The 23,967-nt window shown below is 41.2% G+C and overlaps 1 protein-coding gene across 1 annotated transcript in view; it reads right to left on the reverse strand.

Moving 5' to 3' along the window:
• The window catches only part of MALRD1 (MAM and LDL receptor class A domain containing 1), a 435,870-nt gene that overhangs the window by 89,055 nt on the left and 322,848 nt on the right, over positions 1-23,967 (reverse strand). Inside the window, 3 exon segments of the mRNA XM_075061940.1 lie at positions 1,263-1,464; positions 12,788-12,945; positions 19,725-19,910. Of these exon segments, the coding sequence (XP_074918041.1) occupies positions 1,263-1,464; positions 12,788-12,945; positions 19,725-19,910 (546 nt within the window).

The following is a 23,967-nucleotide window of genomic DNA, read 5'->3' on the forward strand; positions in this document are numbered from 1 at the left end:
ATACAAATCTGTATTTTTTTTATTTTTTTTTATTTTTGCCATATCCAATCCCTATTGGTTATTTGTCAACAAACACTCACAACAAACTGTTTTTCATTCACATAAATGTTTAAGGAATGATTAAACTTCATGGAAATACCATTATTTGCATGCATGGTGTTCATGTGTGAATAAAAATACTCACTATTTGTGCTGAAAATCTCCATAGATTTTAGTGGCTGAAAAAGAGCCAGTACAGTACCTTGCATATACTTTTTCTTTTGATGTTGTCTTATATGATACATTACACTGGCATAATAAATAGTATTGTAGGGCTTTAGGATATAAGCCATTTTTTCAACAGTTCAAGTTATAAACCTTTTATAGTAGAAGTTCAAGATCATAAATTCTCAAAATTGCGAGGCAGCATGGTAAATTTGTTATATTGCTCAGGTAGTTCATGAAGAGAGTAAAGATAAAAGAACAAACCATTAACTTTTTAAAATAATTGTGAGCGACTTCTGTGCTCATAAAACTATTCCGTCCCAAGCTAAAACCTTGTCTGATGATTTTCATCCTGGATAGAATTGCTACAGTGCAGCAATGATAAATCCCTCTCAAACAGGGTTCAGAATAAAACACTAACAGACCTTCAATTATACTGATACTGTCAAGGGCTGCTATAATTACAAATTTATTCAAATGCCAGTTTTAGGGCAGAATTGTCCTCAGAGATCCACATGACAAATATCTTTATTCAAATATTCTTCTCTTCCTATATGGGTGGAACACTTTTGATGGCAATGGGAAATCCACACACATAGGGAAAGCCAATGGACTAAACCAAAATCTGCCATATAGATCAGAAAGAAGAAATTTCCCCTTTGTCTCCTACCACCCAGTTTTCTTCTCCAAAGCAGAGACACACTGTCCTGTACTGTGGTCAGACTAAAAGTTTGTTTTCCATTCTACATTTTGATGGATGTTGTAAAATGGGAATAGTACTGTGCTGTTCTTAAAAAGAAACAAACAAACCTATTTCCATGCAGTGGTATTTGAGATCTCACAGTTTTTCTCTATATTCTTCACAGGAATATATTCTTAACAGTGGGTTCTTAGATACTAACTTTGCAATGACTGGAAAATGCTGACTTTTTAAATGGTGATCTCTTTAAATACTTTTTATTGGTGACTTCAGCTATTTTGGTACACATTAGTAGCACAACACAAACTCACCATTGTAAAATGGTAAACCCCTTCATTTCTGATTGCATTTCACATACCTGCATCCATGCATTCCAGGGTGAAAGAAGTATCATCAAGAGCAACTTCTGTGAACTCATTCCCTCCCACTTCAGCTTCAAATGTGACTCTAAAAGGACTGTTGCTAGAGAGAACCATATTTGCATACGTCCACCTGCTTCCTTTATTTCCACTTGAAGACCACATCAGAATATGCATTCCATGTTCTTCAACAGTGTACACCTATTGACAACGAAACCCAGGAAATAAAATGTAATCAGCATGAAACTACAGAGAAGTACAGCTAGTTAGGTCAACCCAACAAAATTTGAGGGCTCAGCCGACTGGCTATGTAATACGGAGCCTTTCTGCTGTGGTTCATTACCTCGTTGGTGATGACTGAATATTGTGACATGGCCGTGGTGGTCTCAGTCCAGTTTTTCGTAAACAAGAGTTCACGTAACAGAAAATGCGGCCAGAAATTATTAATTGGGAAACCCTGCTGCCAGCCTTGGCTAGCATAGAAGCAGATCCAAAATCTATTTATGTCAAAGGAAATACTCAGCACAGAGGTTGAATTAACCTCTCAATCCCTCAGGGTGGTCCCTCTCTGTCTGAACTGAGGTGTGAGAATATGTGAAGCATTTAGATGTATAAATAGAGGATTTAGCACCCAGTGGTTTCAATCTGGCATGTTACAAACACTTAAAAAAAATTGCACTCAGTGATGCAATTTACACTGCACTCAGTGATGGCAAATTGACTCATATAAACTTAGTGATAAATGTCAATGTAAAACAAAATCAAATATTAAAACAAACAACATGGAATGAATTTGTAGCAAAACAAAGCTATTGAACCAGTGTCACTCAAATACAACAGAAAGGCCCAATAAGTCTTGATATACTGTGATTTTTTAAAAGCAATTTTACTCCATCAGCTGACCAGCAGGAGACACTCAAGCATTATATTTTTGGCATCTCAGATTGCCAGAAATTGTGAGTGTCACCTTTGGGCCTGATATCCTCCACTCTGGAGCTCATTTCCCAACCTAGGGTCCCTGATATAGCAATGAAATATAAAGAAAAAGAAAAGAATGAAAGCCAAGAAAATGCTGGGCTTAAATCCAGGTTGATTAATTGCATAACCTTCAATAAGTCACTTGACCTTCATGTCCCGCAACGAATTCAGTTGGATAATTGAGTTAAAAACTAACCTTAAACTAGATATTTTCTTTGAGCTTTACTGCATAAGAATATTGAGACAAAATGTTATCAAGGTAGATATCTAGTGAAACAGAGTCAGTCCCTGCTTCCAGCAGCTCTCTGCAGGTATCTACCTTTCAGTCATCTTTAGATCGGTGAAAAACTGGCTGAGGAAAGGAAGTAAATATCCATGTCAAGGGCATGCTTCACTGTCTAAATGAGATTGAAATGGGCAGAACCAGTGGAATAACTCCCACCTGCTTGGAAGCCTCTACATAGACAAAGGATTCGTTCCTCCCCTTTGTCTTAGAGCTTTCCTCTGAGGGCAATTTAAGAAAAGAAATGATAACCAATAGGGTGAAAAATGATGTGGTGTTATTCCCTGAGGAACAGACTTCACACTCATAGATTTAGCAATTGTTTCACTGGATAGTATGCCACCTCCACTGTCATGACAGAGTACATGTCAATGAATATATTTAATTTCTAGCAATGGACTGACTTGACTAGAAAAAAAGAGACACCAAATATAACTGAAGTGCATGTGTGTATTATTTATTATATGAAAACAAACACACACACCTTCATGAATAGATGAGGGAAACTAAATATAAAGAGGCTCCTATGACAAAGAATTCTTCTGAAGGGGAGAAAAAAAAGGTCCATTTGGATAGTGAGAGATGACCAGAAGGCAGAAAATTTCTTGGTTGTTCCCCATAGCATTTCTGGGATTTAGTCATTTATCTTTTTCCCAGGACTATACTTTCTAAGTATATTTCTACACCTAGGGCTGAAGGGAATTTTTAATGATCAGACACTTTTATACTTTCAGTTTCTTTATGTGTTTTGTTTGTAACCTCTTTCTTCTTCCAAGAGCCTCTGCCTAAATTTCTGTTTGTTGACAGGAAGGATATGTACTAACTTTCAGAAAAACAGTGCAAATTCTGCTCCTTGGCTGATATAATCGTAGAAATATAAGGCTGGAAGGGACCTCCAGAGGTCATCTAGTCCAACCCCTGGTGCTGAGGCATGAACAAGTATAATCTATAACACCTGACAGGTGTTGGTCTAGCCTGTTTTTAAAAACTTTCAATGTTGGGGATTCCACAACCTCCCTTGCAAACATATTCCAGAGCTTAACTACCCTTCGGGTTAGAATGTTTTTCGTAACCTAAATCTCCCTTGCTCAAGCCCATTACATCTTGTCCTACCTTCGGCTGAATGGAGAAAAATTGATCATAGTCGTCTTTATAGCAGCCCTTAACATATTTGAAGACTAATCTGGTCCCCCCTCAGTCTTCTTTTCTCAAGACTAAACATGCCAATTTTTTAACCTTTCCTTATAGATCAGGTTTTCTAAACCTTTCTTCATTTTTGTTGCTTTCTTCTGAACTCCTTTCCATTTGTCCACATATTCCCTAAAATGTGGCATCCAGAATTGGACATAATACTCTAGCTGAGGCCTCACCAGTGCTGAGTCTAACAAGACAATTACTTCCCTCAGTGTACATACAACTCTCCTATTAATACATCCCAAAATGAAGTTAGCCTTTTTTACAGCTGCATCACATTGTTTATTCTCAATTTTGTAGTTATGCATTTAATTTTTCCTTCCTGTGAGAAGTACTTTCCACTTGTCTTTATTGACTTTTATCTTGTTGAATTCAGACCAATTCTCCAATTTTGTCTAGGTCATTTTACATTCTAATCCTGTTCTCAGCAAATCACTGATAATCGCTCTTTGAGGCTGGTCTTTCAATCAGTTGTGTGCTCACCTTTTAGTACGTTCATCTAGACCACAGTTCCCACTGCCCTTCTCCAATCTTCTGGGACCTCACACATCCTCCAAGAGTTCTCAAAGATTATTGCTAATGGTTCTGAGATTGTTTCTGCTAGTTTCTTTGGTACTCTAGGATGAAATTCAACAAATCTTCCCAACTTGAATATATCTAACTTATCCGAATATTCTTTAACCTGTTCTTTCCCTATTTTAGTTTGTATTCTCCCCCCCACACTTGTTGTAAATATTAATTATGTTGAGTATCTGGTCACCATTAACTTTTTCAGTGAAGACAAGCAAAATAGCATTAAATATCTAGATGTCATCAATTATTAGCTCTCCTTCCTTGCTAACTAGAAGGCCTAAACTTTCTTTCATCTTACTCTTGCTTCCAGTGTATTTAAAGAATCTCTTCTTATTGCCTTTTATGTACCATACTAGGTGTAACTCATTTCGTGAGTTAGCTTTTCTGATTTTGTTCCTATATGCATGTGCTATTCTTTTGTATTCCTCCTTAGCAATTTGTCCATGTTTCCACTTTTTGTAGGTTTCTTTAATTACCTGAAAATCAAAAAGGGGTTCCTGGCGGAGCCATATTGGCTTTTTACTGTTCTTCACCTAAGTAGTCTAACCAGCATCTACCAATTCAGGATCTAGAATCCCAGTCTTTCTGAATTTTATCTTCTGCTTCTGCTGCTTTCATTTCTGGTGTGGACAAAAGTAATGCACTCTGGGACTCAGAACACAGGCTTTTTTTCCTGAGCTCTGGATTTTAAATTTTAGTGGAGAAGTATCAGAGAGGCTTTTTGGTAAAAGCTTCAGATTAGAAAAATCCTGCTTTGATGTACAATAAGTTTCTTACTCTACACATTTTGTGTGTGGCTCATGACTGCATTCCTCCAGCTTAAAACTGGTGGAATTCCATTGAAATCAATAGAGCAATGCTAATGTAAAGCTGGAGTAACCCAGTGGGGAGCCAGATTCTGTTTCTTGATGTAGAATTACCTAAATTTCTGAGGATGGACAGTATTCTGGGTAAGGCACTAGAAATGGGATCTGGGAGATCTCTGTTCAATTCCCTGCTATGCCACAGTTTCCAGTATGACTTTGGACAAGTCATTTAATCTAGCTGCCTCAGGTCCCCATCTGCAAAATGGTGGTAATAATACTTCCTTTCTCCAATCCTTTGTGTGTGTAGACTGTAACCTCTTCAGGGTAGGGACTGTCTCTTGTGATGCATTTGTATAATGCCCACCACAATGGGTCCCATTCTCACTTGATACCTCTACAAAATGCCATAATATATATATATATATATCTATATGGAAAAGTTTTGATTCTGATTTATTTCAGCAATTACCCAAGTGGTTCAGAAAAATGTAAATCTCAGTTAGAACTCTGTTTCTTCACCTGCAATGTAGGTGTTATTCTCTCTGGGGTAAGTGGCTCTGTGAGGGTTCACGCCCCTCATCACAGGGCAACACGGCCTAGTAGCCAGAGCCCTGGAATTGCCCCTGGTTACGGCGTAACACGGCCTAGTGGCCAGAGTCCATAGAATTGCCCCTGGTTACGGGGTAACACGACCTAGTGGCCAGAGTCCCTAGTATTGCCCCTGGTTACAGGGTAACACAACCTAGTGGCCAAAGTCCATAGAATTGCCCTTGGTTACAGGGTAACACGGCCTAGTGGCCAGAGTCCCTAGGATTGCCCCTGGTTATGGGGTAACACAGCCTAGAGGCCAGAGCCCCTAGAATTGCCCCCTGGTTATGAGGTAACACAACCTAGTGGCCAGAGTCCATAGAATTGCCCCTGTTACAGGGTAACACGACCTAGTGGCCAGAGTTCCTAGGATTGCCCCTGGTTATGAGGTAACACGGCCTAGTGGCCAGAGTCTATAGAATTGCCCCTAACAGTGCCATAGGACCTTGCCACGGACTCAGCGGGGGTGTCCTACTGAAGCACGCTGAGGCTTACTGGAGGCAACGTACCAGTCCGTCACCCCCTCCAGGTTGCTTCCTACTGAGATGAGAGTTGGGGTCTCCTACAAATCTCCAGGTTCTTCGTGGGCCTCCGGGTCCATCACCTCCTCGGGCTCCACCTGCTGCCGGGCTTCGTGCTGACCAGGAGAAGCTTCAGATCCCAGGGAGTTCAAGGGTGGTGGTTGGTTCTCCACAGGAGCTTCCCGGGTAGGTCCTTCTCCTGCAGCTGCCAACCCAGACTGAGCTGAGTTCCCTCCTTTTACACTCCCAGGGCACTTGGAGCATGCCCAGTACGAGCGGGGTGGGACTTCTGCCACCAGAGCTACTGGTCGTACACTGCTGGGGCTAGTGTGGGGCAGGGCTGCCCCGTCACGGCTCCAATATGCCCATAGTGAGTGAAGAGGATAAGTGACAGATTGCAATGTTGCATTCTTTGCCAGAGCCTCCCATTACAATAAGAACCAAATGTGTCTTGATGTTCAAGAGCTAGATCCAGTCTCAGTCTTTATGCTCAGTTTATACAGACAGCACAAGGATGAGGTTTGTATGTGGCCCCTACACAGGGATACACAGAGCACAACCACAGCTTAAGGCTAATGTTGACAGAGTCATTAGCCTCTGTAGAAGAGGGAAGTGGAGGTGGGGCAGAGCAATACTCCTTCCATTCCATACGAGCTGAGATGGACTCATACATGGAGGAGCACAGATAGTACCCAGTACAGAAGAGTCACTTTGTCTCTGCTTTGTGATTTTTAGTTCTTTTGCAAGGTGCCTTTGCACCTGCTTCATTTGTATTCTGGTGTGGGAACTGAATTCTTTAGCAAATCCTATTTCTTTGTTTTACAATTTTGACTCAGTTCTAATTCTCTGAAGTGTGCGCTGCCTGGTAGTGGTTTGCTAATTTTTTTTCACCAACTATAAATTTTTGGGAGGGGCCACATACTTTTGAAAGACAAGGGAATGTAAACTGCTACTCTTTCTTTAATCTCCAGCTGCTGCAGCACACGAGGCTCTTCCATGCCTTCTTGCTGGCTTTTAAATATATTTTTTAAACAACATATTATTTTACCTGATTGATCTTACCTGACTAACAGTTGTCATGATGGAAGAGTCTGTATTCCATCTGGAAGGTTAAGTACATGATTTTCTGTATATCTGAGAACCTGGCAGATGTATAGGTTGCATGGCAAGAAGTGTGCTCTAAGGTAACTATGTGTGACGAAGTGGGGGTTTTCTTAGAGTTTTTTGTCTTTTCCAGGGTTTGCATGCACAGGGGGTGGGACTCAGTGTACCTGGGTGTTACTGGTTTAATGAGGTGAGGGGAGAGGGAGTTTGTTGTTACAGAGGACCGGAGAGGGACTCCGGACCCCAGCCCAGGAGACACAACCGGTTCTGGCCAGTGGGAGGACAATGGGCTGCAGAGAGAGGACCCCGGTGACCTGACCAGCCGGTTCCAGCCAGAGGAGAGCTGCGAGGAAAGGGGACTCAGGCCTTCCTGTTTACGACCCTGTTTACCTGGAGAGAAGACAATGGACTGAGGCGGGGCTTGAGGCCGGGGATATCAGAGACCCAGCGGGGAAGCAGGGGGGCTCGGGCTGGCGAGGGGAAGCAGGCAGAGCCCACCTGGATGCAGGGAGACTGGGATGTGCTGTTATTGTGAGAGGCCAGGCCTGAGGCCCTGAGAGTTTCCTGTGCTGTGTTCAACTCTCAATAAACCCTCCTGTTTTATGCTGGCTGAGAGTCACTCTGGTCTAGAGAACAGGGTTGCATCAGCCCCTTTGGGGGTGAAGAGGCCCAGGGGGTCCAGAGTGCGTGGACTCCCGGAGGGGGCCCACGGCAGAGACAGACGTGCTAAGGCTCAGAGAGGTGCGGCTCCAGGAGGTGGAGGGACCTGACCCTCCAGGAGGTGGAGGGACCTGGCCCCGAGAGAGAGTGAACCCCCGAGAAGCGCTGTCTCACTGAAAGGGGCACCCCCCACGGACCGCACAGGGCCAAGTGTGGGCACGATCTGTGAGTCCGTGACACTATGAACTCGTTTTATAATCTCTGATTATTCCCACCATATACACTGTATTCTCCCGTCATGAAACTAGGAGTACCTGAGTCTTGTGAAAGGCAACCACACATGTTCATTTTATTGTGAGCCGCAACCCCAGTTTTAATTGAGAAAGATGGCCATTGACTTTAATATAGAATGATTATGTCTTTTTTGTACCATATTCTTGCAAGTTCATATCTTCAGACTACCCGTGTCTTTTGTTCTACTGTAACTGATAGTATACCTTTCCTCCTCATGCTGAATCAACATACATTAAACCAGTGTCTCCTGCCAGACTGCAAGAAGTGAGACCACTAACAAACTAATATGCGATGTGCCTGTATACAAAATAAACAAGAATGACAAGAACTGATATAATATTATATTTGGGGTTCACAGTGGAAATCAGATTCAAGTTCTGGCCTTCTGAAGGCCTAGCCTCTTCCTTACTTCTCTGAATGTAATGTAGTCTGGAACATCTGAAAATAAATTCTAAAAAGTTGTAATCCAATGTCTTTTTATGTTTTTAAATAATAATAGTAACGTAAAACCCATTAGCCATTTTTAGTGAATTTATTGCATCCTAGTTCATAGCGATCTCTGTTAATATTAACTGCCTGAACAATCCAGAAAGTTGAAATATTGGAACTATATTGTTAGATGGGGAAATAATTTAGTTTTAACTCTCCATGGTATGACAATGTGTGGAAGAAAAGCTGAAGAGGAACAATGTGAATAGTGAAACTTTTAATTAATTTAATTGCTTCACTCCTCTCCATACAGATAGACTCAAATGGAGCAAAAAGGACTGAAGAAAAAACTTTAAAAGAGAAGCCATTTGTTTTATGAGAGATTGTGCATAGTACTTTGGTTCCTCCAAGCTCTCTCCCGCTCTGCATAAATGTGGGTGAAAAGCTATCCAAATCTACAAAGAAATGCATTGTTTTTGTTTGTACAGTAATGTAATTTAACTGAATTGACCTAAAACTACTTCTGTGAGCAGAGAAATTGCCGTCCTAGCTTAGATCAGTGGTCTGTCTAGTCCAGAATTATTCTCCCTCAATGTCTACCACCACATACTTAAGAGGAAGATAAAAGAAACCCCATACTAGAAAATTATGGAACAACTTGCTTAGACTGAGGTACCTGTAATCTATCTGTAGGCCTAGGCACTTCCTTGCTTCCCTGACTGTAATATACTGTAGAACTTCTGGCAGTTGAAGATAGCAATTGGTTAATATCCTGAAGTATGAGGGCTCATCTCCCTTATAAACGTTTTACACTATCTAATGCAATTATCTTTATAAACATATAATTAATCATTTTTTAATACTATCTAAGTTCTTCTCCTCAGTGAAATGAAATCTTTTGGCAATAAGTTCCACCACTATGCATTGTGTAAAAATGTGTCAGTTTTCAATTCACCCTTTTCACTTCCATTGAATTTTCTTGTACAGTAAAGGGGTAAACAGGATCACCCAGTGTGCTTCTCTTTGCCATTCACTATTGTATGCCTCTAACATATCTTCTCTCTAAACCACAGTCCTGGACTTTTAAATCTGTCTTCTTCTGGAGTATCTCCATGACTTGAGTCACTTTAAACTTCCATCTCTGGACTATCTCATGTGAGACAGAGTCATCAGAACTGAGCAGAACATTTCAGGTGGTGGATGTACCATTGACTCTCATAATAGCATTATAACATTCTATCTCATTTTGCAGACATCCTAACATGGCTTGCTTTTTTTTACGTCCACTGCAAACTGAGCAGAGATTTTCATTGAGCTGTTGACAGTGATTGTTTGATTTTTTTTCCCCTGAGTGATTTGTCTCTTAAAAAAAAAATTCCTTGCTGCTGAATCAGATCACGTATTAGATAGCATGAGGGAAGGACACAACGAAAGATACATTGTCTTCAGTGTGCAACTTTTTCAAGAGAAAGAAAATGTGTGTATAATTTCTGGTGTAGTAGTTCTGTTTGTTAGGAATTTTACTGTTATGTGCTCCCACATGAAAGGCCTAGTCCTGAAGGAGATAAAGCACAGAACCTTACTCCTGTGCAGAAGTAAGAGTTCATGTTTATGGATCCCTTTGTGGACTTGTGGCCTAAAAGTTTAACTAATGTAGTTTAATAAACGATCACAGAAATGCAGGTTTTATGTAGCCACCTGCTACCAGACTCATAGGTCAGATATTTAGACATGCAAATTTCTTCTAAGGGTTTGTCTTCAGTACCGGGGTAAGTCAATCTGCTACTTCAGCTACGTGAATGACGTAGCTTGAGTCAACATAGCTTAGGTCGATTTAACCCAGTATCTTGACTGGTGCTGCATCAACGAGAGATGCTCTCCAGTCGAATTGTATTACTCTTCTTGGGGAGCTGAAGTACCGGAGAGTGCTCTGCCATTGATTTAGTAGGTCTTCACTAGAGCCGCTAAATCGACACATGCTTCATTGATTGCAGCAGTGTTGATCTCCTCAGTTGTGAAGACAAGCCCTAAACATTTAGTGATGCTTACATGACTGAAAACTTCAGTCCTGCAGAAGTTCTCCATGAAAATAAAAGTAAAATCTGGGGCTTGCACACTATAATGTACAGGAAACGTGTAATTAAACAAACCATAGTCTAAAAATATAAAATCAAAATACCTGAATAAAAGATTCAGAAGTAAATACTATTTGCCTTTTGCTCTAATATAATCTGGATATTCACAAAGCACAGAAATCACTGACCTTTACCGATAACTCTTTTTCTCAATTAACTTTACTAAGCAAAATGTATAAGAGTGTGTGGGTGTGCAGACACTCACATGTGTAAGTGGTAAAATAAGAAGGTGGCATTTGATGATGGAGAGCAGAAGTTTAAAAAGCTGTTCAGAATTACAGAACTGTAACATTTCTGTATAAGAATTTCTTAGAAGTTCAAGCTGAATATCTGAAACTAGTATCCCTGGAAACTGTACAGCTTTGAGAAATGTTTTTGTTTAATGCTTGGTATAAATGATCAGTTTAATACATTGATTTTTAATCAATTGCTGCTTCTACTGATTGGATATTACATAGTAAACTGGGAGGTTATTATTTATTTATTTATTGGTGGCACCTAGAAGCCCCAATTGAAATCAGAGCCCCAATGCCTATATATTGTGAATAAACATAGTAAGAGACAGTCCCTTGCCCTGAAGAACTAACAGTCAAAAGAAGACAGAAAAACAGTGGGAAAAGGAAGTAGTATAAATTCCTATTCTACAGATCTGGAACCAAGACATAGAGACATGAAGGGAAGTTAGGAACGCAAATACCTTTGGGCCTAAGTGACTTGCTCAAGGTCAAACAGGAAGGTGGTGCCAGAATGAATCAGTATTAGAACCCAGGCCTGCTGCCTTCTAGATTCCAAGTCAACATGACCATCTTTTCTAACTCAGGGGTTCTCAAACTTCGTTGCACTGCAACCCCCTTCTGACAACAATAAGTACTAAATGACCCCAGGAGCAGGGAACCAAAGTCTGAGCCCTTCTGCCCTGTGTGTGTGTGTGGGAGGAACAAAGCCAAAACCTGAGTCCTGGCCCCTGGGGGGCCTGTAACCTGAGCCCTGCCACCCAAAGCTGAAGCCGTCAGACTTCAGCTTTGACCCCAAGCAGCGGAGCTCGGGCTTCAGCTTTGGCCCCGTGCCCCAGAAAGTTGAATGCCAGTCCTGGCGAGCCCATTAAAAAGGGTCCTGACCCACTCTGGGGTCCCGACTTCCAGTTTGAGAACTGCTGTTCTAACACATCTTTTAGACAGCTAAATTAATCTGTATTGAATTTTGTTTTGTGTCACGTGTAGTATGATTGACATAATCTCTATTTTCACATTTCCAGACTGACCTAAACACACACACATGAATCTGGTTTGGGTCAGTAAACACATTACTATCTGATGTGTTATTTGTTATGTGAAATGAGGTGATCGTCATAAGCCAGTTTATAGACACATCACAACTAGCATTTTTATCAGCAGGCTCAGGAGAGAGGACAAAAAGACCCAGCCCATTACCGTTAGAGGTAGAAGTAGTAGATAGGCTTGAAAACCACTGTTGGCATTTTCATGGAAGCTTGCACTATCACTCTCCATCTCGTACCTGTTCTATGGGTAAACAGTTTACGTCCAGAGCTTTTAATCTATTACCCTTCATGACCATTAAAATTCATATTTTTAAAACAATGTTTTTCTTTTTAACTATGAATAGCACATTTCAGGATTATTGTGTTATATAAACTGGAAATAGCACTTATTTTATGTTGAGGATAGAAGCATGCAAAGCAGGAAAGTGTTGCTGTTCTGTAAGATTGGTTGCAATGACTAGATGAGACTCACATATGTACTAATGGGATTTCCAGTGAAATCGGGACTAAAGCAGAGTAGCCAGTATTGATCTTGTCAATACAGAAAGGTTGGGTAAGGAACCGTCAACCAAGCAGAGATTAAGCAAAGCTAATATAGCGTTTGAGATTTAAACCATTCAAAACAAAAGGAACACAAATATTAATATTAGATATTTAAATAGTAGTACTTTTTCTCTTACCTTTAAAATTCCTGTTTGCCTGGAATCACACAGCCAGAACCAGAACCGGACTCTACACACTCCGAGGCTTGCTGGGAAGAGTTTTGAAGTAATTATCCTTGCTCTATTTCCTTCCTGCTGCGCAGATGAGTTGACATACAAAAAATGTTGTCCATTACCTTAAAATAAATAAAAATGTTCTTTGAATACTACTCATACTTAAGAGCATAAGCTAGGATAGATAAGTTGACAGGTAGCTAGTTAAATAGTGAGCGCAACAATGTATCTTATTAGATCCAAATATATACGTACACATAGGCCAAGGGTCTGATAAGACACGCATATATTATTAACACAGAACTATTGTACAAATTTAATCCTTAAACTCTCCTAAAACCACTTTTGCTATTCACCCACCTCCTTGGCCCTAGCTCTGTTGCAAATGAAAGAAACTAGTATAGGTGGACCTGAACACAGTGGGGATGTTCAGATCTGAATGCAAATTCATCTCTAAAAGAACCACTGTGTTCTAAAAACGGTTTGAGATAGTGATTTCTGCCTATGAAAGTCATTGTTCTTTTGAAAGTGTTTTGCTAGTACAAGAAATAACAATAGCTCCCAGTTATGTTACCTGTACATTGTTATTCATGTAAGCAGGAAAACTTGAAGGTTATTGGACTGTCACAGGGCGACTGGCCCCTTTAAATGAAGTTGTCCAACTCCCTTGTGCCAGAACAGGTGCTCCCAGTTTGGCCAATTAAGAGGAGGGGGCAGAACTGGGGGTTATAAAGAGCCAAGGTGTTAGTTGGGGAGCAAGGAGAGCCCTGTGAGGGGCTGCCGGCATCCTCTGCGAGAGGAGGCAGTAGGAACCTGTTGGGGGAAAAGACCTCCAGGAGAAAGCCCTGGGAAGTGGTGCTCAGTTAAAATAGCTTGGAAGAAGTCCTGAAGTAGGTCCTGAATCAGGAGGGACTGAGAGGGACAAAGAGGAAAGTCCTCTGGGAGGGCTGAGGTACTGTGTTTGTGAGGTTTTTGCCTGTGTTTGGAACATAAAAGTGCCTGGAAAAAAAAACTCTGGGTGTGGCAGTTGGTCCTTCATGGGCTAGAGACAAGCAGCACCTTACATGAACATAATGCACTAAAAGACTTACTGGTAAATCTTTACCACTAAACCAGAGATGTAGCACTGTACATTAACAGCTCTGTAGAATATAAATAACATGATCCATTGCCTGATTTTAAATAAGTCTGATTTCTTTTGAATGCACTTACTCTTTTTTCCTTTAGAGTGATTTTCTCCCTTGCCAAATCACTCTTACTCTCTTTACTAGAAGAGAGTATATTGGTATTGATATATTAGTAATATTTCATCCTAGTATAACCTAATGACAAACATCTATCATCTCCATAATGGTCTTAATGGGTCAGTAATCACTACAGCGTTATTCCAAACACTTTACTTCCATACAAACATTCCCTCTAAAATACAGTGGCCACCACAAGAAAGCCAGCATTGCCACAGCTATCGCACAATGGCATCTGATATGCCACAGTAGTCTCTTTTCTCCAGAAAAGCATTGCTCTAGCAGTGTAAATGGGCCTTAAAATGGAGGTCAGTTATAGTTACCCTCACTTAGGGCTTCTTTAAAGAGTGATGTAAAGGGCCTTAGTGTGATGGAGAACTCAGGCTGCTGTCTCTCCAGGCTTGTCTTCATTACCAGGGAGATCAACGCTGCTGCAAACTATGCAGCAGGTGTCGATTTAGTGGGTCTAGTGAAGACCCACTAAATCAACGGCAGGGCCAGCTCTAACATTTTTGCCGCCCCAATCAAAAACAAAGAGCACCGCCCCACCCCCCATGCGTCACGTCGCCCAAGTCCCCGCCCCCCAAGGTTGGGTAGCCCAAGTCCCCGCCCCCCTGAGCGCTGCGCCGCCCAAGTTCCTGCCCCCCAGCATGGCACCACACCCCCTAAGTCCCTGCCTCCCCGCAGCGCCGCTGGCCGAACCAAAGAAAACCAAAAACAAACCCCGAGTGTGGCCCCATCCCAAGGTGCCGCCCCAAGCACGTGCTTGGTAGGCCGGTATCTGGAGCCGGCCCTGATCAACGGCAGAGCAGTCTCCAGTCCAGTACTCCAGCTCCCCAAGAAGAGTAAGGTAAGGTGACTAAAGAACGTCTCTTATCAGTGCAGCACAGTCAAGATACCAGGGTAAGTTGACCTAAGCTATGTCGACTCCAGCTACGTTATTCATGCAGCTGGAGTAGCGTAACTTAGGTCGACTTACCCTGGTAGGGAATACAAGCCCTCAGATGTCACTCACTGTGTACTGTTGTCACTTTCCTTCACTTGACGTCTTAATACTGATTGCTGTAAAAAAATTCAGTCTAAAGTCTAAAGGACTATTATAGAAATAGAATTCACTTTGACTTTGGCACATGACAAGGTTATTGTGAGCTTCACAGCGGTGTCAACTCCTAAATGACATGGAAATGACTTTGCACCAATCAGTAGCTAAATTTTACATAAACATATTCACAAAATAACAGTAACACACAATATGTAATTATATAACCTTCCAAGTATATTTGTTTTAAGCAACAAAAACTTTCTGATCAAGCAAGCTCTCTTAAAATCCCATTTTCAAACATTTACAATAACTCAATTGCTCAGATAAGACAAACTATTTTTGTTCTGGTGGCAGCAGCGAGGAAGGTCAGGGTAATTTTCCTCTGAAGGATAAAATTCAGAATTTTTCAAACAAAGGAGTACACAGAATACTCTTTCTTGTTTAAACACAATCAGCTACAAGCATATTCAGAATCACAATAGAAGTGTGTCCCAGCCCTTAATGGGCTCTTCTAAACCTTTTGGTACATAATTGGCTAACAAGTTGCGAAATCAAATTGATAGGTTATCTGTGAGTTTGGAGAAACTTCGAGGGCAATTACAAGTAGATTAATATGGTCTAATTAAGACAGGTTTTTAGGAACACAACAATAAGATTTTCCCTTCAAGGAGGACTTCACTGTCCATGGTGAACAGTTTCTCCAGTGATGTCTTGCATCATTTCTGCAGTCAACAGTACACCACCATGCAGTAATATCTATTTCTCAAAGCGCCATTCTCCCTACCTTAAAGATGAGCTTGGGTCCCATCTGCCTTGTGCTGCCCCCTGCCATGAGGACTCACATTTGAACTTGCATTCTGTTGATAGTTTGTGGTTGAATTTAGGGCCGTCCAAATTCCAGTTTCATATGTTCTGGGTATGAGTTTGGAGTATTCCAAACTCCATCGTGCACCAGATTGTCCAACAATTCAAGTGTGAGGTATCATGCCAAGGTGAAGCATAGGTGTTATACAGCTGACCTAGAAGATCATGTTTAAGGAAGGTGGAGCTGGGGTTCTGCAAAGAACATGGTGATAACAGAGGGTGGAGGAGGAGGCATGGAAGAAATATTGGAAGGAAGAATTAATATTCTGGAGGGGGAGGTAAGACCCATGGAGAAGACCAGTGAATAGTAACATACACCTATTCTAGCCCATCTCAGACAACACACACATACACACACATACACACACTTACTTGCCAAACCTTCCCAGATACCCTAGGGACAAGCAAGCCCAACCAGTCCCCTTCTCTGGAAATCCAAAACCCTTCTGCAGGCTCATGACAACTCTGGTTTAACTCCTCCCTGCTAATTATTGCTGTTGTTATGATCATAGTGCCTAGAGGACCCAAATAAAATTGGGGCCCCATTGTGATAAAGTGATGTACAAATACATATTAAGAAACAGAGCCTGCCCCAAAGAGCTACTGATGAATGCTGTTTTTTCCTGTAATAGGATAACTGGGGTGAGACTAGAGAGCTGTGTTACAGTTTTAACAATTAGAATATACCAAGGTGAATTCATTACTAAAGTATCAGATGATGCCACTCATTGGCTCTGAGGAGTTTGGCTGAAGGAACATCTAAATAAAGATCTATTTTGGTGTGATTTTTGAACACAAAACTGTTTCTGGCAATTGATCTGAAAATTCTGTTCATATTATGGTAAATAATAAACCTTTTGAGAAAGTGCAAATGAACACAAAGATATTTGCTCACTACTTCATTATTTCAAGAATCAGGCTCACATAGACTGGTGGCATGACATCAAAGGCTATTTCCCAGTTGAAGTGCTTTTATTTTTACCTAAAATTGCACACACACATAGTTCACTCATTCATAAAGTGAAATTGTCTACTGGATTTCAAAACTGGATACAATATGCCACTCTCACAGACCTGCAAATGCTCACTTATTCAGAATGAGACTTATTCAATTTGTACCTCAAATCTATGTAATTTCTGTCTGGAACACCATGAAAAGGGAGGTTTTGCAAATTGCAATGACTATCAGTGAAAAGCTCTCAGTTTCTCTCTCTGTATGTAATTTTTTTTCAGATAATCTGCTCAAGTTGGATTATCAGGGTGTGGGTGTTACACCTCAGTACTTTCAAGAGATGTTAGATTTTAAACATTCTCAAGTGAAAAAGTTATTTCAAAGTTATTATAGTGACATGGATATACTGTATCCTAAATGAAGTGGAATGTTACTATATGTTTGTATCATACCTAACAAAATAGAGACCCAACCTAGTTGGCCCCTTGGTACTATGACAATAAAAATGATTAATATAATAATCATTTTGCTCTGGCATTGGACTAAAGTGTGAGGTTGGAGTATTTTTTAATTGATTATCTGTCTTCTCTGAAGATGTATAAAGCAACGCCTAATGGCTATGCTGGTGAAAAATCTGGGGAGGTTAGTTTATGAGAAGAGCAAAGCTAGATGTGTTAAGCAAACTGTTAAATTTGTTTTATTTCCATTTTCTCTTTTAATCAGTCTTGTTTTAATTAAGATTACTGTTGTCTGGATAATTTCAGTCAGATGTCTGCTTGTGGACAGGGACCCCATAATATGCAGAGAGAGGTGCTGGAGGTTAAAGAGTTTCTGGAACCTGCGCTCCCCTCTCAGTCTTGTCTCTCAGGCAACTAACAGTCACGCTGTGTTGCCAACGGACTGTAGCAAGCAGCGCTAAGAGGAGAATCTGAAAGACCAAGGACACAATGAGAGTTGGCAGACATGTTGGTCACAGATACAAATGAAGACAATGGATATTACAATATCTTCACCACCTACTAATACTTGTTCTGCATTATTTTTTTTCTCCTTAAATCTTAACATGACAGCCTGTTGTCTTCATAACACCAGGAATTGTACTCCTTGTTAGTATATTTTGTTCTGTGAGCAGTACCAAGGGTTACTTTGCTATCAGGAGCTGGGATTTTTGTAGGGACATGCTAATACAAAATGCATGTGTTGTGTATTTAAGCTCTTGACCAGCTGCAACATGGAAGGAATAATTTACACTGAGATTTTTTATTGTGGCCCCTCAACAATTGCTCCTTTTCCCCCATTTGCTTCTCAATCATCCTTTTAGGACCTGTGCATAATCAGAATCTTTATCTGCAACCCATCAGTGTTATGCCAAGCTTCAACCTGGGACAGACATTGAAAATGATGACCTGCAGCAGAGTGCTATGCTTGATGTCATTGGAACTGCACACATTTATGCCAGCAGAGAATTTGGCCCCTAACAACAGATCCTTTTGTTGCAGTGATTTCTTACTATATTATTTGCACTGCAGGAGCACTTAGGGCCATCAGTTCAGGGTCAGGTCCCCATCATACATGGTCCAGTACGGATGAACAGTAAAAAGACCACAAAGAGCTCATATTAGATTATGACCAAATGCAATGGGTGGATGAGGCAGAAACAGGGAAAAAGGAAGGACAAGATAACAGTAAAGTAGGCAAGTATAATAAGCAGAGGTTTCAGCTTACCACCCACCTGCACATTTTGTTCATTTATTAAATGGGTTTGCTGTTTACAAAACAATCCATTCTGAGTTTCGAAAGCCAAATTTCAAATTTGTTTCTGTTTGTAACCACCTGAATTAGATGCTGTTGAAGAGCAATATCTATAGAAATTTACAGCTTCATTACACAGAATATACAAAATAAGCCATTGAGCTCAGTGGTGTTACTGTGAATTCATGCCAGTGAAGCTGAAAGCAGAACCTGGCTCATTATGTAAAGTGCATCAGAATTACAACAAAACAATGACCCTCAATCAGAAATATATAAGGCAACACCTATGGAAAAGTCCAACAGAAAAGGAAACATTATTATCACTGACTGTATCCTCTTTTTTGCATCTAATTCTTCATCGTCATAGATCTAACTGAGTAGGTTTACAAATACCTCTTTAATTAATAAGGGTTTTGCCAGATGCTTGCAAATGGACAGTAGGTTTATTTAATCCACTGTGCCATCTTGTAAAAAGTTTGTTTCTCCTCAGGGGTCATGAGTAATAAGTATCCTTACATTTGATTTAGCAGCTCATAGTCTAGAGATCACTAAATAAATGCATCAAACCACAAAAGAGTATCAAGAATGATATAATCAAGGCCACTTTGAAAAGAGCAATCTATAAAATTACACTGATGCTGACTCAACCAATGATTTAAACAGCTGATAACAGGCTCTCTACTAGGCTGTTTATTTTTAATTGCATTCAGACAACACTTGTGGTTACTATGATCGTATACATGACAAGATTCAATACACTCATCTGGCCTACTTTAGCACTGTCATTTATGATGTCTATCACTTATTGTACCTTATCATCCAAAAGAATGGAACATTTTTATGGGCATTTTCCAATTAGCACCACAAAACTGTGGAGTTTGCTCACCACCACTATCTTCTGGCACAGTACACTGAATTGATCTCATCTTGACTAAACAGGCCTCCTGTCTATTGTTGGACTAATTCTGCAGAATACTTTGTTTCCTCAGCAGATGGCTTAATGATTTTCAGAGCTAAGAGTGAGAATTTTCTCTCCCTTTCCCCAACCTGATGTGATGAACTTAATATTTCCTGGTGTGTGGTCACCATCAGGACCCCTTTGCCCTGTGACAACCCTGTTGCCAATACGCCAATCAAAATCATTAGCAGAATCTTGTGTTAATCCACATGCAATAATCCAATCTTGGTTTCCTGTTTCAAAGTTACAGCTTCCAGGGGTACTGGTATATTGGCCTGAAAATGCAATAAAAAGTAAATTCACTCTCTTGATATCAATATATAGTATATCAGTTGGTATATTTAAAACATGATAAGCATACTGCACATAGTAATAGCAAGGATTCTGTTCAACTAATGCCAAATTTATATATGTTAAACTGAGAATGTTACTTACTGCATGTTTCTACATTTTGGTGTACATATATGATATATCTTGATATAATGCAGGCTCGAGAGACAAAATATTCTCTTTATTAGAGATTGATATGCCCTCCACCCTTTGGATATGGTTAACGTCATTGATGTATGGCTATAAGGGACATAAGGGAGACATGACTGAGTATGGGAGTTTTTTGAGCTCAGTGAAGTGGAGAAGATAACAGCAAACCAGATGCTAAACCTGGACTCCACTCCTATGCTCTAACGTTCACATGTGCATATATTGGCATTCCTGTATGGTGAACTATGAGCGTAGTTTTATAAGTGAAAGAAAGTATGGTGGTTAAGGTACTGGATTTGGACTCAGGAGATCTGTGTTTAATGCCCAACCCTACCACAGATTTCCTGTGGCTCAGGGCCAGCTCCAAATTCCATTGAAGTCAATAGGAATCTTTCCATTGATTTTAGTGGGCTTTGCAGCAGGCCCTTAACTCACTGAGCTCCATTCCCCATCAGTAAAATGGGGTAATACGACTCCTTTTCTCCCACCTTTGGTTCTTCTTGTCTATTAAATTGTAAGTACTTTGTGGCAGGGATTGTCTCTTAGTATGTGTTCGTACAGCACTTAGCACTGTGGAGCTCACTGATTGGTGCATCTAGATGCTACCATAATACCAATAATGATCATTTATGATTTTTTTTTTAAACAAAGAGGCATTTCCTCAGAAATTGCATCCACTCACTTCTCCCACTAATATACCAGTTACATGCTCTTGGACCAAGATGTAAATAGTCTCATATTGAACTACCATTCCCCACTGTGACAGTGTTTCTTTAAATCAACCAGCTCTAGATATTTAGAATTAAATTCAATTTATCTTTATGTGGTATGTTTCAACACAAAGTCTCAAGATGCTTTACAGTGAGAGATAAAACAAGATATTCCCAAGAAATTCTTTTTTTCAAACCCGCAGAGATAATTCATTTGACTCTAAGATACATTAATGTTCAGGATAAAAATGTGTAGAGGGCAATCCTATGTCCCTTTTGATAATTCATCAGAAGCACAGTCAGAGAGGGTATCTGGTAGCTTTGCCTCTGGCTGGACAGGAAGAAAGTATAAGTGGACAGATCAATCTTGGAGTACATTATATTGGGAAAAACTGATCGATTGATTGATGAAGGAGACACATATCCTCTCACTATTTCAGCATTTGCCTTCTTACTTTTTTTTCCCAGTGGGATACTATTTTCAACAGTACCAGTCAGCTAATTTCATAATGAGCACTAACGTGCAAAAAGCAAGAACAGAAGCTAATACTGTCATAGCAATAGGTGCTGATATCATTAATGTTACGAGTCACTGATGTATAAAAACTCAGGATGAAACTCTCAGTGCACCCAGACAGTCATTAAGGGATAAACCATCCTTGGTTTGGGCAGGCAAACCTTTTCTGGAGTTCCTTTGGATTTCAAAGCATCTACACAACAGGAAGTTTAGGACTTAGGCTCACTTTTCAAGGCCAAATGTTTCCAGGTAAACAGCTTTAGACTCAGGGGATTCCCAGGGGAAAAGCCCAGGGAATTAGGGAGGACCAAGAAACCACGTGTTTAAATTGTGAGATTCCAGGAGAGGGACAAGGACTAAGGCTCGATCTGTACTACAGACTTCTGCCGGCATAGCTATATTGGTCAGGAGAGTGAAGAAATGTGATCCCTGAGCAACATAGCTATGCCAGCAGAAACGCCTAGTTATACCAGCAAAGCTGAGGTTTTACCAGTACAGCTTGTTTTGCTTGTGGGTAGGGGAGGGGGAAGGGGTGTCATTGTAATATACTGGTGCAAAGTGCAGCTTTGACAGTATAGCTGCAGCTGCACTAGGAGTGCCTTGGCCAGTGCAGTACAGCAGAATTCCTATACCAGTAAAGTGTTCCTAGTGTGGATATAGCCTAAGTCAGCGCCCTTGGAGAGGAGGCAGTGATACATTCGCTGAGAAGAACTGCCTGTATGCAGTTCATATTCACTTCAAGAAACAATATTTATGTACAGTCTGCAAACAAAGAAGTTACACCAAGCAAATGCCCTCACGCAGCATCACAGATTTCTCCTCCAATGAGACACTAACCTCCATTGATGCGGGTAAGATTAAATGATTTCCCTAAAATCACACAGAAAATCTAGGGCAGAATAAGAACTCAAACCCAGACCTCCTATAACCCATGCATGTGTCTTAACCATGAGCCCAATCGCCCTTTCAGTTTTGTGGTGTGACAAAGTTCCTCCTCTACGTTATTGACAGATTTGCTCACGTCAGTGATCTCCGCCACAATCTGGATCAACTCCTCCTGTGTCAGATCAGGAGTTGGGAGGTTTGGGGGAACCCAGGCCAGCCCTCTACTTTGGATTCTAGCCCAGGGCCCTGTGGATTGCAGTTGTCTATAGTGCCTCTTGTAAGAACTGCATGACAGCTACAACTCCCTGGGCTACTTCCCCATGGCCTCCTCCAAACACCTTCTTTATCCTAACCACAGGACCTTCCTCCTGCTGTCTGATAACACTTGTACTCCTTAGTCCTCTGGCAGCACACCTTCTCACTCTCTACTCCTTGTGCCTCTTGCTCCCAGCTCCTCACATGCACTTCCTCTCCTCTGACTCCTCCTCATCTGACTGGAGTGAGTGCCTTTTTAAACCCAGGTGCCCTGATTAGCCTGCCTTGATTGGCTGCAGGTGATCTAATCAACCTGTCTGTCTTAATTGGTTCTAGCAGGTTCCTGATTACTCTAGTGCAGCCCCTGCTCTGGTCACTCAGGGAACAGAAAACTACTCATCCAGTGACCAGTATATCTGCCCTCTACCAGACTCCTGTACCCCACTGGTCTAGGTCTGTCACAGTGGGCACTGAAATTCACGTTCCCATAGCACAGACTGCACTGCACTGTAGAAAAGCATCCACATGCTACAAAAACTGCAGATCCTCTTTTACACTCCTGGACTATAAACTAATCTGCTCTCCAATTACACGCTGTGCATCTTATCTTCATGAGAAGAAGAAAACAATCTAAGCAGGTGGGACCATTTCTTACATGTTTAATGTTCAATTATTTAAAAGGATGCCCCAAAAACATTTTGTTTGCAAAAATAGACTCGCTGCCATTATAGAAGTATTTTTTCAAATGAGAAACTAAAGCAATTCTCTTTATTATGATGCAGATTTGCAAAAATATAAACTGTAATCAATGCTGTTTTGTAGGATTTTCTTGTAAAAATCTAGTCTGATATAAATACGTTAAATAAAGATGTTTTTGAGCTAGTGAATAACATATGTAACCCCCTTAGGGTTTAGAGAGAGCATGACCCTTTTAAGAGGGTAAGTGCTTTTGGAGGGAGTGTGAGCAAAGAGAGAGGGGAGAGAGCAACAGGGTGTGTGTGTCTGGAGCTCCAGACAGAAAGGCTGCAGCAAGCAGGCCCTCACAGAGTGAAGCAGCCAAAAATCTGCCTGAAGCCTGGGAGGGACAGAGCAGCTAATCAGGGACACCCCAGGACAGGAGCCAGGAGGAGCACTGTGCCGGGAAAAAATTGCCCAAGAAGGACAGGCTGGAGCTGGATCCAGTATCATTGCTGTCAGGGCCGGCTTTAGGGTCATTCACCCGATTCCCCCAAATCGGGCCCCCGCACTCCTAAGGAACCTCCGATGACATGCCGCTGAAGGCACCGGCAGCCACTAGAGCTGCGGCCAAAGTCCCGACTCTGTCTTTGGCGGCAGCTCATTAGCTGTTGCGGCAGAAGGACTCTCTGCCGATGTGCTGCTGACGGCCCTGGCAGCTAATCGATCTGCCATCGAAGTCCCACCGCTGTCTTCGGCAGCAGTTCTTTCAAATCGGGCCCCGCAGTGCGTAAAGCCGGCCCTGATTGC

The sequence above is a fragment of the Chelonoidis abingdonii genome, chromosome 2 (assembly GCF_003597395.2).
Source record: "Chelonoidis abingdonii isolate Lonesome George chromosome 2, CheloAbing_2.0, whole genome shotgun sequence".
In the NCBI taxonomy this organism is placed as follows: Eukaryota; Metazoa; Chordata; order Testudines; family Testudinidae; genus Chelonoidis; species Chelonoidis abingdonii.